Source organism: Lithobates pipiens, unplaced genomic scaffold (genome assembly GCF_037356315.1).
Source record: "Lithobates pipiens isolate NorthernLeopardFrog02 unplaced genomic scaffold, aLitPip1_a1.2 Scaffold_19, whole genome shotgun sequence".
NCBI lineage: Eukaryota > Metazoa > Chordata > Amphibia > Anura > Ranidae > Lithobates > Lithobates pipiens.
In genome coordinates, this window is record NW_027507764.1 from 370,698,031 (window position 1) to 370,716,450 (window position 18,420).

Sequence of the window (18,420 nt, forward strand, 5' to 3'; positions counted from 1 at the left end):
TCACTGTATGTATAACAGATGGATATATTGGCAGCTATATGAAGACAGCTGTTTACGTACTGGTAAAACACAAGGATGATATTTCTAATTCCCAAGGATAAATGCATTGCAGTTTCATTCCTTTTAGGTTCAGTAGTTTCGCTCTGGTTTAATGCTGATCCTGTTCAAGAAGTTTCATGATTACAAGGATTGAAATAACACACATTTCAACTATTTTAAAGTAAATGGTGGTTTATTTGTGACAAACAGCTTATGTTATTTAATATTTTAGCTAACATTATGTTGCATATATCAGATAAAACTTTTAGAATTTCTTTAGGAAACTGGAAAAATAATATTCTATATGATATGAGTTACATGTGTTTTCAAAAGATAAAAGCCTTCCATAAAAATGTAACAAGCAGATATGAGTGAACGATTCAGAGTAAAAATGTAATATAATGTATATTTATCAAAGCTTCTTTTTTTTTCCTGCTGTGCATTCAGTTCATCTGTGCTACATCTGTACAGTCTATGAAAAATATAGCTGAATGCTTGCCCTTAGCGACTCAAATAATCTGTAAATTGTGCATGCCTAAAAACTATTCATATCACTTGAGCTCTCAGCCATCAACAAAATGGGTCAGATTATATCTGCCCAGATGGATACAAATTGTTTCTTTTGTATTCATATTTAGGCTTTGGAATAATCTACCCATGTGCATTATCTCCATTTCATCACAAGTGCTGTACAGTGTCTAGCACTCAGTAAACTTACATAATAATTACATGTTAATGTTAACATCTAATACCGCTTACTTGTGCATAAAAGACAACATTTGTCTTGCTTAGACAATGGTGTGTATGGAAGGATTACTATTTTATCAGGATGACATTTTACACTTTGCAAGGACAGACTAAGTAAATGTTAGTGCATTTCAAGCTGGTGATCACAGTAAACATTCAGGATGGAACATAGGTCATTATTTCTAAATTGCTGTTGGCATCCCGCTATGTAAGTTGTCTGTTTTCAGGAGCAGATTTTAGTGCCTGTTAAAGAGGGCTTATGAAATCCTTACATGTGCAATGTAAATTACTGTCAATGACAGTCATGTGAAATGATATCATATTTGAAAATAGTATCCCTAAAGACAGGGGAAATAGATATTAAAGTCCTGGCAAAACTTTTTAGTTTTAGATAGAATGTAAAGGGTCTGAAATTATGCCAGATATTTGTTGTTAATGTATTTGTTATGAAGGTACAATCTGCCATCATATGTATGTGTGTGCCTGGCAATGGATTGTCTTCTGGGCAGTTGCCAAGTGGGCTCCTGCATTAGTGTATGTGTTTTACAGCAGAGTTGTTGGTGTTGTTCACCTTTGGGAAAATTTTTCATGTTCCACCCATTTCCACCCCCAATCCACGCACTCCCTGTGACAGCAGGCCGGGGATTTTCTCCCAGTACCTGCTGTCATTATTTGAAAAAGAAAGTGGCCATGCAGGGCTCTGCCCACGTGGCCACGCCATTTATTTACTGAGGCCTGTGAATGAATGAACTGCAAATACCGACAGCCTTTGTGGCTGTTGGCTTGTAGTTTTCAGTAGTTCATTGATTCTTCCTGTCAGTGTACAAGAGCCCTGCTTCGCACCTACAATCTGCTGATCGCAGGTGCAACGTTTTCCAGGCTTCTACAAAAAAAATTATAATAAATACACTTTTTTTTTTTAAAGGTGAACATATCCTTCAGGCTGGGTTCACACTATGTGTGGTCGCGGGGCACAGCAGGGGGTCCGGCGTGTCCCCATTCACGGTTTCAGGTCCGAATTTCTGGCTGAATTCAGACCTGAAATGAAGCCAAAGACGCACAGGACTCTTCTGCTGTGCGCTCTGCGGCCACTCCGGGGCTGTGCGAACCAACTCTATTGAGAGCCGGTCACACTCTCCTGTCATGCGAATTGGATGTGGGAAAACCCGCATCCAATTCGCAATAGTGTGAACTGACCCTAAAGGGATGGTCTTATAGATAGCTATTGCTAAGTGATCTTCAGCAGTCTGCCCTATATCCGGACTTGATCTACTTTATTCTTTGTGCTGTGACCAACCTGGCTTGTCTTTTCCAACCTTGGTCCTAGATTTACTCAAACCTCTGTTTGATGCTTTGGACCTCAGTCATACTCCTTGTTGCAAACTCTGGGTTTAGCCTGTTTGTCAATGCTTCATCTGCCATTGGCCCTTCCTACCTCTATGTATGTACAGTACTTAGGAACATGCCTGATGCACCTCATTCTGGAAGCTTATCTATCTAATTCTCCACATGCACCATTGCTATTCTGTTTCCCACATAACTCCTATCTTTCCTGGACAATAGACAGACCCTGGTTTTCTCACTCTCTAACCGGGTATGTTACAGTATGTTTGTTTGGGAGATTTCCCTTACTTTCTATCCTAATGACTACATAGGGAGTGAGACGTTAGCAACAGAAGACACGACCCTTACTAAAAAAAAGTGCATTATTTATGTTTGCGGTCCTATTTAGGGGTGCACATCTTCACTGGTCTCACAATTCGATTTGATTACGATTATCTGGTCAACGATTCAATTCGATTCCGCGAAGCATCACGATGCATCACGATTACTGACATGCTCCCACTTCCGCTTGGGCCACCTAGGCGGCCCTTCCTCTCTGCAATCTTCTGGGACACATCACAGGTCCCAGAAGATTGCCCGGCTGTACAGGACAGCGCAGTGAGACATGCACACCTGGCTGTGAAGCTGCAAGATGTCACACCTGGATGCCCACAGTAGTATTGCCAGGCAGGGGAGAGAATGGAGGGTTCGGGTGGCCACATCGCTGGATTGTGGGACAGGTGAGTGTCTTTTTTAAAAGTCAGAAGATACACTTTTTTTGTAGTTGCTGACTTTTAATAAACCAAAAAAATACTAGGCGACCCCTCTCTGCCAGCGATCTTCTGGGACCATTGTCTGGCCAATGGCAGAGCACAGTGCGTGCCCGGCCGTAAGCTGTCACGGGTGGGTGTCACTGCCCACAGTAGATGATGGCGCTGAGGAGAGGAGGGGGAGAGGAGCGATGCTCCATGCAGCCACATCGATGAACCGTGGGACAGGTGAATGCGATTATTAAAAGTCAGCAGCTACACTTTGTAGCTGCTGACTTTTAATAAACTAAAAAACGGTTGGAACTCCGATTTACTGAATGCACTAATCTGGTGCACTACAGGGTACAGGAATTCACACACACCTGGCTGCTGCGAGGCCAGGACATTTACTCATCCCCCCTCATTTGTACCTTCCAGCACACTAGGAGTTAACACAGTGGAATGTGCAAACGAGGGGGGGGGGGGGGGTAAATGTCATCACTGAGCACTTGTAGGAGCCAGTGTATGTAGAGTACAAACATACTTGTACTCTACATACTGCTAAAAAATACCTGTGTGGTGAGACTGGTGATAAATGCAATTATAATCTATTAAGTGCCCACCGCTGTATGTGCATTCTAAAATATATGCAGCTTTTCATAAATCGTTTCTTAGTGTGTGTGTAACTGTATAAGCTGCTCATGTGACTGCTCTCTACTCTCCTCGCTCTGGCCCGCCTCTCTTGTCTCTCTGGCTCACATCTATTGTCAGGTCAGTAGGAGTTCTCAGCCCTGCCCACCGACTGTAGAACAGAGATGGACGGGGCTGACGTCAGGAGAGACGTGAGAGGAGAGGGGCTGGCCGGACTGAGCAGTCACATGAGCGGTGTATACAGTTATATACACACGCTAAAAAATGAGGTTTAAAGCTGCATATATTTTAAAAAAAACACACAGAGGTGACTACTTAATGGATGATCATTGTATTTATAAAAAAAAGGTATTTTGACAAAAACGCTCAGATTACTCTTCTGGGAGGAGCGGGGCGAGTCGGGATGACGTCACCCGACATCGATTGTTCAGGTCGCATGCATCGATGTCGCATTGGGGACCCCCGAATCACGATGCATCGATGCAGCAATTAAATTCCACACCCCTAGTCCTATTGTCTAGATTACCTCTCCTTGTTTATCCTGGTAAACCCACAAAAAGTGACAGGACATCTTTTCATACACATACAGTGATAAAAATCCTGTCAGAGCTTGTATTCATTCCCCGCTCTAAAGAAAACATCAGAAGTTTTGCTTGGAGTTTCAATTCCAACAGTAGCAACAATCTTGAAACTCTAAACTCTTTATTTTAGCACACAAAATGCTTGCCTAAACAGCAGGCTTTTGTAAACTACTGATCCAAGCAACTCCTAAATTGAACTGAGCAACACAGACTATAGAAAGGCAATTTATAACTGGCTGCTAAGATTTACTATACTGGACACTTTATCAGAGTAATTCCATTCAATGGGAGTGAGGGAAAAGGGGTCAGTGAGCATGGAGAGTAAAATTCCCTCACCCAAAACCCTTTGTTTCATCACTCATCAAATGTAAAGTCCCACGCTATACACTTCTCTGATTGCTATTGTCCTCTAGCATCCTCTACCTGTGTGTCAGACGTTTGCCATGGATAGGTATGGATCTGAGACAAGAAACTGGTAAGGAGATCTACAGATGATGCTAATTTCTTCCCCAACACATACAGTGGGGTTGATTTACTAAAACTAGAGAGTGAAAAATCTGGTGCAGCTGTGCATGGTAGTCAAGCAGCTGCACCAGATTTTGCGCTCCAGTTTTAGTAAATCAATATGACACAATTAAGCCCCCAGGAATGGACACTGTTATAGAACCCTCTAGTTTTGCTAAAAATGACACTAAGCCAAAAAATAATTAGCTCTATAACTTGTGCTACATTACGTAACATTGAATGCAATAAGCAGTTTGCTTGTAGCTATAGGTAGTGCAATGTTTCCATACCCCTGTTAATGTAATATGGCTTAACAAAATAAATCCTTAAATTACAATTACAAAACACCTGACAGTATAAAAAGTAAGCTAATAAATAGATAGGAACATTATTGATAAAAATAATCCAATTTAGAAACAGTGCATACGCTGATATGTTTAATATGAGGGAATGTAAATGTATATACATGTCACATACATACTCCTTCTTCCAATAACTAGCTTTGTAATGATACAGTAAAACATGCAGATTCAAGTATCAAGGTAGCATCTATGATCAGGGGTCATTCCACCCTTGGATCAGGCTTCAGGCTCCAAGTTCTTCTCTGTGTCAGTAGGAGCGGAAACTTTCTCCAGAAGTCTTGATGAGGTTGGTCTTTGAAGAGAATATTCAGCCTGCACAAAAACAAAGTAAAAGTTTAAAGCTGATCACTAGGCAGATAGCGTGAAAGTGAATATTGCAGCAAAATCTGGTTTTGTTATACACCATATTTTAATAGGTTGTTCATTTTTATCTGATTATTTTTGGCTTGGTTACTTTAAATACCGCTGTCATTTAGCAAACATAAACCATTGATGAGACCATTTTTTTTTATTATTTCAGGTTTTTCATAAATATTATACAGTTATTGAAAGCTGGAACAACCACACCAGTTTGAGAAACAATCAATATGATATGCCTTTGCTAGACCAAATGGCTTTATTCAGTAATGACCACAGTTTTTCTTAATTAAAGGAAAGAGTCACTTGACCAATCTCACCCTTCAGCAAAGATCAAGTGACTCTCAACCTACATGTGTAGGCAGCACTGAAGGGATCCCAAAGTAGCATCCTCTCCAGGAAAAGTCTGACATTCTAATACTTTTTATCCGTCCTAGTAGGACCGGACAGGTTTATTTTAATATTTGTGAACAGACCCACTTTAAGAGTATCTGTACAGTATACAACAAAATAAAAAATACACACTAATAATCTTGATGAGCTCCAACACTACTAAACAGACATATACTGTATAGTGTGAGCAAAGCATCTCAGTTTGCTCTACCCTTGCTGTTTCACATATTTGTGATTAATTTACAAATGTGCCCTGTCAGTGTACTATTTATTTATTTTGTTGTTTCAGTGAAGAAGTTCATATGCTAAATACTATCAAAGCAGGTTTTTGGCTTCTTCTGGAAACAGAATATATTTTTTGTAGGTTTCCATTTACAAGACAAGGTTACAGGTGATGAAACAGCATGATTAAAATGGGTTCTTGCGGTTGTTGTGGATTTTCCGGCTTCAGGGACGAGATAGTGAAAGAGGGAGAGAGGAAGGGAGGGAAGATCAACAAGGTTGTATTATCTGTATCCAGTGATACAGAAAACAAGTGTAATGTGATGCATGATAATGCTTGCTAGATTTAGTCCAAAGTACACATGCTTGTTAGAGCACAGAATATGTATCAGAGAAGGAAAGCAGAGAAGGTAGTCGGTGCTAATATTTTTACAGTTAATAAAAGGTATGTAACCACAAACAATTAACTTTTCTTTTTCTTTTTTTTTTTCTTCATTAGCCTGTTAAATATACCATTGAAAACATTATGCTATATACAATCAATGCAAAAAAGCACATAGTTCCTGCCAGAAACCCAGTGATCTGATAACTTCCTGTGTTCTCTGCTGACTTATCAGTTAGCACTGCTCTCTGCTGTCTTTGCGGACTACAGAACAACTCCATGCTACATTATGAAGATGAGAAGAGTGATCAAGATCCACTCACATGGACCACTATCAACAGGAATCTGTTACTCTTGTTGGCAGCCATGTACACAGTGTGTATGAACAGTCACAGCCAGCAACAATGCAGCCAGATTAGTACCCTGGCACCACTGTTTGCTTGTAACCACTCATCCAAATGGTTATATGTCCTTAGGGATGCTGGCTGACATTGACTCTCTTCTGTCTAGCCATGCATCTCTGGGCACAAAGAAACCTACAAAACTTGCAAAATGTTCCCAGTTCATGAACAGAATATGCAGGTTCTCATGACTGGGTCACTAATGAAAGGATTTTCACTCTCCCGGAAATCTTTGCAGAACCCTATTGGAAAAAGAATTTGCAAAAAAGTGGGCTATTCTTGTGGTTGATCCTGATATCCTAAGCAAACATCTCACTGTACTTACTAAAGAAGTTCCTTCTTTCAAAGATTTTGGTGACAGCAAATTTGAGACACGTATAAAAGCTCTCTTTAACCGGGCAGGCCCAGCTCTGCTTCCAACACTTGCTGTAATTTCTGTATGCCAAACTGCAGCTAATTGGACTGGGACAATAAATAACCAACATGAACAAAAGGGAAAAGACAAACGCAACCTGCATTGTGTAGTAGACAAGATGAGCAATATTTATTAATGATTAAAAACACACTCACAAAAGGGGAGCTTGTGTAAAGCAGCAAAAGTCAAAGCTGCTACCTCTGGAGCCTGCAGCCATTGTGGAATTCCTCTGCTTTGGCCATGAGCAGAGGGAGAAGAGCACAGGCAGCAGGGAGCCACTACTGCAGGAAGACAAACCAACCAGGGACAGAAGCCGGAGCCTGGATACCTGATACCGCTGGGAGTGAACTGGGAGATAGGGATGCATTTCAAAGCATGTCGCTTCTTCTTCAGCCTCAACCATATAACCAACATGACCCTGTTACAGAGCAATTACAACAATTGCCTTCTGCACTGCTTTTTTGTGTAGATGCAAAATACCATGTCACGAGACAAATATCCAGAATGGCTCTAATCTCCATTAATATTCGTTGAATTCTCTGGCTAAAGGCTTGGACAGCAGAAGCTGCCTGTAAAAGGCACATCACCCGTAGGCCCTTGCAAAGAATATGTTTATTTGGTGGGGCTCTTGACCAATTCATCAAATAGGTCAGGTGGGAAGGTTTTACTTCCTCAGGGGGAGGTTAAAAGCACTTTTCTCAGGAGCCCATAGCTTTACCAAACACAGATTCCATGCACACTCTAACCAGGCTTCAGTTTCAAAATCTAAGTTCAGCCCTCCTTTTGGTACAAGGCCTGGGCCTCAAAGGCCACCAAGCCTTCCCCAAAATCATCTTTCAAATAAAGGGACACCCTCACTCCTAAGAGTGGAGGGATGTCTGTCACAGTTTGCCTCTCTCTGGATCACAGACATCCCAGACCTATTAGTTTATGGTTTCAAAAGGCTACAAGATAGAGTTCACAACTAACACCTCACTGCTTTCTTCTTTCAAATAAACCAAGAAATGTCCAAGGACAGTCATATTTGCAGAATCCCCTAAACCACCTCCTGCCCCAGGGATTTGTTGTACCAGTACCACCACAGGATAAGTTCAATATATTCTATTCAAACCTGTTCACAATACCAAAGCCCAGCAGAGGTATTCCTCCAGTCCTGGACTTAAGGTGCCCCCAACAAATTCCTTCAAATTACAAAATTTCACATGGCCAGTTTTCCATTTGGGCAATACTTGGCATCTGTGGACATCCAAGATGTGTCTCTGCATGTTCCCATTTACCCACTTCATCAGTGATTGCTACAGTTTGCAGTGGAAGAAAAACACTTGCTGTTTGTCGCACTGCCCTTCGGCCTACCTTCTGCTCCCAGGATGTTCACAAAAGTTTTAGCACTATTGCTTGCACATCTTAGAACTCAGGGCACTCAAATGACAAGTAATCTAAACAGCCTTCTTCTGAAGAATTAATCTCCCTTGCAATTCTTAGCAAATGTCCAAAAGACAATTCAGCTGCTCCAAGCCTTTGGCTGGATGATCAGAATACTTGGGTCCAATCCTGGATACATCCCAATAAAAGTCTTTCTTCCAGAAAATAAAGTTCTTTCTCTGAGACAGCATGCTTGACAACAGAGAATTTCACTTAAGAGCGCTTTTCATTCTGCAGGCTCTTTGCCATGTCCCTATCCATCCGAGCAAGAACTTCCTTGTCCTGGTGGATCACTACTACAGCTCTAACCTTTTTTCTTCCTTGTTGTTACAACAGACTAAAGTCTGTCAGGCTAGGGAGGAGTCTTCCAATTCTAGACAGTTCAGTGAACATGGTCAAGAGAGGTCAAGGGAGAAAACTAAATTCCCAATCAACATTTTGGAGCTCAGAGCAGTCAGATTCTAACTCCAGCACTGGACCCCCCCTTCTAAAGGGACATACAGTTTGGGTACAGTCAGACAATGCCATCACAGTGGCACATATCAACTATCAAGGGGGTAAAAGGAGCCTAGCTGTCTTGAAGGAAACAAGCCACAGTCTCTTGTGGACAGAAACTGTCCAAGGATTCATTCGGTCCACATCCCAGGAGTTGACAATTGAAAGGCAAAGTATCTCAGCCACCATCATTTAGACCAGGGAGATGGTATTTTCATAAAGATGCTTTCAATCTGATATGCTAAAGAATCTGATATGCCAAAAATATGTGGTCTTCGGATATGTTTGTTTAGAGAACAAAAAAATCCACAAAAAACAAGAGAGGAAAATGGTGATTTTACTTGCACCAAACTAGCTCAGAAAAACCTAGCACCCCCCTGTCCTCTTCCCAACAGACCAGACATCTCAAGACTCACTATTCCAATCTTGCTTAAACAGCATGATTGTTGAAACTCAGTTCTTAAAGGGCAGATGATTCTCTGAGTCTGTGATTCCTACCTTGCTGAAAGAAAGGTTACATTCAGGAAAATCTATTATCGTACCCAAAAATCTTACTTTGCCTGATGTGAGAGCAGTCAATGCAGTCCCAGATATTACACTGTGCCTCACATTCTGGCCTTCCTACAAACAGGACTTGCACAGAATCTAGCTCTTACCACCCTAGAAGAGCAGGTATCAGCCTTATCAATCCCTTTTCAAACACCTCTGTCTTCTCATTTCCTTGTAAAAACCTTTATTTAAGGTGTTTCTCATGCTACGACCCCCCTTCATTTAGTTTTATCTGCCCTGTAGAAACTACTTTTTGAACCCATCTGGGATATTTCCTTGGAGATTCTTGCCAGCAAAGTAGCCTTTTTGGTAGTCATCACGTCTATTAGACCTGTATCTGAACTGAAGTCCTGTAAAGAGCCTTTCCTCAAACTTTGCAACAACAAAGCTAAATTACGCCTGTGACCATCCTTTCTTCCAAAGGTGGTTTCAGCATTCCATTGTCCTGACATGCTGGTGCCCTGCTCTTAAGCATCCAAATGCATTTTCTTTACATTGCCTGGATAAGTCAGAGCCATTAGAGTGTACTGAAAAGCTACTGCTTCCACAGATTCACTGTTTTTCTTTCCTCTGAACCTTGCAAGAGGTTCATAATCCATCATTGCACATGGATTAGGAACTTGATTGCAAGAGCTTCTGCTCTTAAATAAAAACCTCCTCCTGTGCTGTGGTGAACCCAACCCACCAGCTCTGTAAGAATATCCTGGGATTTTAGACACCAAGCCTCTGTTGCACAACTGTGTAAAGCCACCACCTGGTCTTCTGTTCATACTTTCTCAAAGTTTTACCAGGTAGATGTCCAATTGTTGCCTTTATTGTTTTTGGGCCTATTAACACAGTTTGCTTGGGGACGTCCCATAGTGTTACTTTAAGATACAAGCCTATTATCCATGGTATATGAATATGTTGCCTGTTACCTGTACTGTACTCCAAGATGTGGAATGTACAGTAAAAATATCAGTCTCTTTTATTTACATTAGTATAAAGTTGCTTTAATAATCTATTGATGCAAAATATGGTCACAGCACAACATATACTGCAGGATATTTTTCCACTTCAATGAAAACCTAGAATTAAAAAAAAAGATCCCTTATATTGATTCAAATCAACAATGAACACTGGCCTTGCAAACACAATTTATTATTGTTTTTACAGTGCTTCAATTGTATTTCAGGGTACATAATGCAGTACTATATTATTGGTGTCTCATGTTTACGTTTATTTACATTTAAAATAAAGTTCTGCTGCAATTAAACTCCCCTGGAAAAATCTGCATTACCGTATTTTTCGGACTATAAGGCGCACGTAAAAGCCTAAATTTTCTCATAAAATCGACCGTGCGCCTTATAATCCGGTGCGCCTTATATATGACCTTCGTGGAAAAAGCCACCCGGTCTCTTACCGTAAACTGACGTACCGTAAACCTCTCTTAGGTTGTTCTACTGCGTGACTGATAGCGATGAGTTTGAAATCCGCTTCGTAAGCATGTCTCTTAACAGGAGCCATTTTTGGGGCAGCGGGTATACCGTAGAAAATGAACGAATGAATGCGCACACCTCCTGACTAAGATGGCCGTAATGCCCAATCCAAGCAGTGCAGCTTCGTGAGCATTACGGCCATCTTAGTCAGGAGGTGTGCGCATTCATTCGTTCATTTTCTACGGTATACCCGCTGCCCCAAAAATGGCTCCTGTTAAGAGACATGCTTACGAAGCGGATTTCAAACTGAAGGCTATCAGTCATGCAGTAGAGCATGGAAATAGAGTAGCTGCGAGAGAATTCAACATTAATGAATCAATGGTACGAAAGTGGAGGAAGCAAGAAGATGCCCTGCGCCAGGTAAAGAAGACCAAACTGAGTTTCCGAGGAAACAAAGCAAGATGGCCACGGTTGGAGGACAAAATTGAACAGTGGGTTATTGAACAGAGAACCGCAGGTAGAAGCGTCTCTACTGTCTCTATTCGACTCAAAGCAACAGCGATCGCACGCGACATGGAGATCAACGACTTTCGAGGAGGTCCCTCTTGGTGCTTCCGTTTCATGAAAAGGCGGAATCTCTCTATCCGCACAAGAACCACTATGTCACAGCAACTGCCAAAGGATTACGAAGAAAAGCTGGCCATTTTCCATACCTACTGCAAGAACAAGATCAATGAACAGAAAATCCGACCAGAGCACATCACCAACATGGACGAGGTCCCCCTTACCTTTGATATCCCTGTAAACCATACTGTCGAGAGAACAGGGACCAGTACGGTATCTATACGCACTACAGGAAACGAAAAGTCATCCTTCACTGTAGTTCTCGGTTGCCAGGCTAATGGCCAGAAACTACCACCCATGGTAATTTTCAAGAGGAAGACTCTGCCAAAAGAAAAGTTTCCGGTTGGCATCATCATCAAGGCTAACCCGAAGGGCTGGATGGACGAGGAGAAGATGAGTGAGTGGCTGAGAGAGGTTTACGTCAAGAGACCGGGCGGCTTTTTCCACGAATCTCCATCCCTATTGGTCTGTGACTCCATGCGCGCCCATCTGACAGATACTGTCAAAGCCCAAGTGAAGAAAACTAATTCGGTGCTTGCCATCATTCCAGGTGGATTAACCAAAGAACTGCAGCCACTAGATATAGGTGTCAACAGGTCGTTTAAAGTTAAACTGCGAGCTGCGTGGGAGCATTGGATGACAGAAGGCGAACACACATTCACCAACACAGGGAGGCAACGCCGGGCGAGTTACGCCACTATCTGCCAGTGGATCGTGGATGCCTGGGCGAAGGTATCAGTCACCAGTGTAATCCGAGCTTTCAAGAAGTCCGGAATTATCACTGAACAGCTAAGTACCGGTACCGATGACAGCAACGAGCCTGACTCGGATACTGATGAGAATGATGAGAGGGATACGGGCGTGCTTGATGCCGAAATCGCCCAATTGTTAAACTCAGACACTGAAGATGAAGAATTTGATGGATTTGCGGGAGAAGAATAAAGTGAAAAAGTGAGTGTCTGGTTTTGTACGGTATTCACCGGTAACTGAACAGTGTTAATAGTTATTGAAGAATAAAGTGAAAAAATAATTGTCTGGTTTTGTATTTAATTGAACAGTGTTAAGAGTTATTGTTATAGACCATTTTATGGTTATTGCTAAAGAGTTGAATAAAATTTGACTTACAGTACCGCATCCGAGTTGTGTTTCATTAAATGCGCCTTATAATCCAGTGCGCCTTATAGTCCGATGCGCCTTATATATGGAAATATCCATTATATTAGCCGGTCGTTGCTAGTGCGCCTTATAATCCGGTGCGCCTTATCGTCCGAAAAATACGGTACTTTAGCACTTCTGACACCTGCAGGTTTGAGTTAATTTTATATGTATTTTTTCTTTTCATACAATGACAAATTTTGGGCTGAAATAATTTTTTTCCAATTTGTTATTATCTCAAATCACATTATTCATCAACAACGCACATGATTTTTCCATATTTCCTGTAGGGAAGTGTCAGTGAGACACTGAGCCCCTGTACACACGGTCGGACATTCCGACAACAAAATCCACTTTGGGTAATGTCTTTTGCTGTTTTAATGAAATCTAATGATTTTTAATGAGTGAAATTAGAATATTTATAGTGTCAAAAATAATTAATTGGTCCCCTGCAGAGTTTGTACGTTTTTGCCCACTTACAAAGAAATAAAGGGTCTATAATTGTTATCATAGGTGTATTTTAAATGATAGAGACAGAATATCAGCCACAAATCCAGAAAAAACACATGATACAACTGTTATAGTAAAATAAATATTTTATCCCCTACCAACCAACAATAATTCTGGCTCCCATAAACTGTCTAGGGTATGTGCTCATGCGGTACACAGATTAGTCCTGTCAGTTTAAGAAGGTGCTCCTAACGACAACTCGTGGGTGAGTTCCAAAGAGCTTTTCAGGCATTGCAATGGGCAGGGGCGTTTTGGGAGTGCTAATGAGGCCGTGGCCCCAGTGTGAAAGGGGTCTTATGAGTAAGTATATGGAGGCAAATAATTATAAAGATATATTAATGTCTGCTTTTTTGTAATAGACAGAATTATGGACCATGCTTTCCCAGTGTTGCTGTCCATCCAGGCCTGACCAATTCTCATGGATTGCAAAAAAGACAATTCTTGCTGCTACTAAAGAAGCAGCTTTTGGGCAATATGTTGGAAGTGAAACAGACCCAAAGTAAAAAAAGCTAGTTTGTGCATAAGCAATAGAAATAATATGTAGGAGACTTTCTAAGCTTGCCTATACCTAGATGTGAATGTTGTGGGCAGGGGCGGACTGACCATTCGGACACTCGGGCACTGCCCGAGGGCCCCATGCCACTAAGGGGCCCCATCAGGGTTGCCAGCCTCAATAAAACCAAGGACAGTATGTAAAAATGTGTGTTTTTTTAAACATCCCAAGATTATAGCTGCCCCGCCTCTCCAGTATCTTTTCAGTGTGTGTATGTGTATTCTGTGTGTGTATAATGTGTGTTTATATTGTGTGTGTGTGTGTGTGTGTGTGTGTGTGTGTGTGTGTGTGTGTATATACTGTATATGTGTGTATACTGTGTGATCTATTGCCTGGGGGCCCCATAATCTCCTATTGCCCGGGGGCCCCATTAGTTGTCAGTCCGCCCCTGGTTGTGGGCACTGCTGAGAGTGTGAAGTTGTCAACTTTTTTTTAGACAATCAATTTTAATAAATCTAGTTTAGCAGTTTTTTTTTTATAATTACCTGACTTTTTTCATCTGTGTTTCCATTTGGGAATTCATCTTCACCTTCTTCTTTTTCATACATATCCCCATTTATTTGCTCTGGATTTTCACCATTCACGTCCGATGAATTAAAATGTTGGTCTTCCTCCTGTAGTTCAGCTTCATGATTAACATCTTCTTCTATGAAGTTGTTTAATTTTTCATGACTGGCCTCCACATCATCATCTATGAAGTTGTTTAATTTTTCATGACTGGCCTCCACTTTATGATTTAGGATGCCATTCTCCTCATTTTCATCTGGCGGGATGTTGTCATGACCAGCGTCGTCTGCTTCTTCTTCTTCATCGACAGCTTCTCCACCATCAGCCTCTTCGTGGTCCTGTACCTCCTCCTCAACAGTTTCTGCCACTCTCTGTAAAAGAACATACATTCACAATGTCACTGTCATTTGGGGAAAATAGCGTGCACAAAGTAAGTGGCATACTTATTAAGGCTGAAGTTTAGCTAAAAAAACAATTCTCTATAGCTTTACCTGTAATGAAGTATAGTGCCTTGAAAAAGTATTCACACCCCTTGAAGTTTTCCACATTTTGTCATGTTGCAACCAAAAATATAAATGTATTTTATTGGGATTTTATGTGAAAGACCAACACAAAGCGGCACATAATTATGAAGTTGAAGGATGTTTTTTTAATTTTTTTACAAATAAAAATGTGAAAAGTGTGGTGTGCATTTGTATTCAGCCCCCTGAGTCAATACTTTGTAGAACCACCCTTTGCTGCAATTACAGCTGTAAGTCTTTTTGGGGATGTCTCTACCAGCTTTGCACATCTATACAGTGACATTTTTGCTCATTCTTCTTTGCAAAATAGCCCAAGTTTTGTCAGGTTGGATGGAGAGCATCTGTGAACAGCAATTTTCAAGTCTTGCCACAGGTTCTCAATTGAATTTATGTCTGGAGTTTGACTAGGCCATTCTAATGCATAAATATGCTTGATCTACACCATTCCATTGAAGCTCTGGCTGTATGTTTAGGGTTGTTGTCCTGCTGGAAGCTCCGCCCCAGTCTCAAGTCTTTTGCAGACTCAAACAGGTTTTTTCTAAGATTGCCCTGTATTTGGCTCAGTCCATCTTCCGATCAACTCTGACCAGCTTCCCTGTCCCTGCTGAAAAAAATCATCCCCACAATATTATGGTGTCACCACCATGTTTCACGGTGGGGATGGTGTGTTCAGGGTGATGTGCAGTGTTAGTTTTCTGCCACACATAACATCTTGCTTTTAGGCCAAAAAGTTCCATTTTGGTCTTATCTAACCAGAACACCTTTTTCCCCATTTGCTGTGTCCCCCACATGGCTTCTCGCAAAAACTGCAAGTTCCATTTTGGTTTCATCTGACCACAACACCTTCTTCCACCTGTTTGTTGTGTCCCCCACACGGTTTATCGCAAGCTACAAACAGGACTTCTTATGGCTTTCTTCTTGCCACTCTTCTATAAAGGTCAGATTTGTGAAGTGCATGACTAATAGTTGTCCTATGGACAGATTTTCCCACCTGAGCTGTGGATCTCTGCAGCTCCTCCAGAGTTACTGTGGGCCTCTTAGCTGCTTCTCTAATTAATGCTCTCCTTGCCCAGCCTGTCAGTTTAGGTGGACATGTCTTGGTAGGTTTGCAATTGTGCCATACTCTTTCCATTTTTGGCTGATGGATTGAACAGTGCTCCGTGAGATGTTCAAAGCTTGGGATATTTTTTTTATAGCCTAACCCTGCTTTAAACTTCTCCACAACTTTATCCCTGACCTGTCTGGTGTGTTCCTTGACCATCATGATGCTTTTTGTTCACTAAAGTTCTCTAACAAACCTGTGAGGGCTTCACAGAACAGCTGTATTTCTACTGAGATGAAATTACACACAAGTGAACTAATTAGATGACTTCTGAAGGCAATTGGTTCATTAGATTTTAGTTAGGGGTATCAGAGTAAAGGGTGCTGAATACAAATGCACGCCACACTTTTCAAATATTTATTTGTAAGAAACATTGAAAACCATTTATCATTTTCTTTCCACTTCACAATTATGTGCTACTTTATGTTGGCCTATGACATAAAATTCCAATAAAATAAATTTATGTTTTTGGTTGTAACATGACAAAATGGGGAAAATTTCAAGGGGTAGCAATACTTAAATTAAGACTGTAAATCGGCACTGCGGGGGGCTCGTCACACTGATTATGCCTAAAGTGAAAGCACAGTGTGTATTGTGCTCTTTGGCTCCTCCTACTGTGCAGAGAGGTACAGCACTGTCATTTTTTAAAAGGCTATCTATCTACTGTGTGTTTATACGTGTGTGTGTGTGTGTGTGTGTGTGTGTGTGTGTGTGTGTATGTGTGTGTGCATGTATGTGTATGTTTATATATGTGTATGTAAATGTGTGTGTATGTGCGTACATGTGTGTTTACATGAGTGTGTATATATGCACATACTTTTAATCCTGACACCCCCATATGTGTACAATTAGAACTAATTTTTTTTTACCGCTTGTTCAAAGTACCAGCAAGAAAATGCAGTTCCTCTGAAAAGTGATCCATGCTCAAAACACTTTTCAGAGGCATTTGACAGGCGGTAAAGAGGCAATATGTTACATCCTCACCGCCTGTTTTAACCCCCTAAATGCATCATCACTATGCTGCACCTGCATGTAATGCACACAGTTGCGGGGTGCTTGCAGTGCAGCCCCATTTACCTAGGGGTATGTTTCAAGAGTGCCCTGACTGGATAAAGATTGAGAAACACTGGCACAGAGGAACTGATCTCTCCATTTTCCTCCTGCAGCCACTGAATGCCTGCGGGAGGTAGAGGAAGAGAAGAGGGGGGAAATTGGGAGAACATTTCCTCAATATGGAGCCACCTCCCGACGCTGTTTTTTGCTGCCCCCCCCCCCCCCCCCCCCGTGTGCTCTCCAGCCCTCCAGTGTTTTTTCCTACCCCCCCCCCCCCCCATCTCCACAGCTATACAGGGTTCTCCCCTCTCCCTACAGCTGCTGGGGGGATCTGTCAGGATGAAGCCTTTTTTGAATGGAGAGTCAGTGATCCATACTGATCATCAACTCTGTCTATTCATAATTGTAACATAGTAAACATGTGTTTACTATGCTTCCGTTTGTGAATTAATGGGAAACTCTGTACAGATCTTTTTCTGTCCATTCATTCTGTGCAGCTGAGGCTGTGTCCTCAATCTCCTTACTCCGTCTCAAAAGTGAACCATCAGAGGTCTTTTTATACTTCTGATATTTCACCAAAGCCCCCAACGGGGCTCCTGAATCAATGTATATATTTTTTTAAATGAATAAAACAAATGGTAGACAAAGAAAATAAAACAAACATTGCACTTGCGACTGGGCCCTGGCGTTCTGCTACCAAGCTTGGAGGGAAGGGCCTCGGCTGGGGGTCAGGGGGGCCCTTTGTGGTTTCTTGCATCGGGGGCCCTGAAGGTTCTAGTTACGCCACTGCAGGGACCTGCCTCCTACTCCACTGGGATTTTTTTTTTATAATGCAGAGTATACAGCATCTAATAGGATCTGTGAATGGGGGGAAGTTTGATGAATCACGTTTTGCCCCAATTCAGCGATCGTGTTACAGGCAGTGTACACTAGGAAGCACCTTTGGAGGAGGAGAGAGGAGCGGGTGGGATAGGAGCTATTAGCCACCAGAGTGCATTGTTTAGTGGCAGAGGCTTTTAGGGGCAGAAAAAAAACCCACTGCCAGTGCTTCCAGAAGCAGCAGAGTTTAGGCAGAAAAACGCTTGACGCTAGGCGTGTTTAGCACTTGAGTGTTAATTCATTTCAAGGCCAGAATAAATTATTATTCTGACCAAAGAAATGAATTAACACGCCTAAATTCATTACACACTTTTGCAAACTTCAAGTGTTTTTTTCTGCCAATATGCTGCTGCCAGGAGAAAAGGCTTCTAGGAGAGTTTGTAAAACATCCTGTGTGCATGAGGCCTAATAGAAAAGCTACAGGGTTGTGAATCAATAGTGACCGTGCTGACAGCCATTCCCCCCTACAACATCTTTTCATCTCACTGTATTACAAACAGGCACAG

The 18,420-nt window shown here is 41.7% G+C and overlaps 1 protein-coding gene across 5 annotated transcripts in view; it reads right to left on the minus strand.

Moving 5' to 3' along the window:
- Positions 1-213: 213 nt before the first annotated feature.
- The window catches only part of DCDC2 (doublecortin domain containing 2), a 298,898-nt gene continuing 280,691 nt past the window's right edge, over positions 214-18,420 (minus strand). For all 5 annotated transcript variants that reach the window (XM_077492274.1, XM_077492275.1, XM_077492273.1 and 2 more), the window contains 2 exons: positions 14,338-14,730; positions 214-5,268 (listed from right to left, as the gene is read on the minus strand). In XM_077492274.1, coding sequence (XP_077348400.1) covers positions 5,173-5,268; positions 14,338-14,730 — 489 coding nt within the window. In that variant the 3' untranslated portion in view covers positions 214-5,172. The remainder of the gene's footprint in view (positions 5,269-14,337; positions 14,731-18,420) is intronic.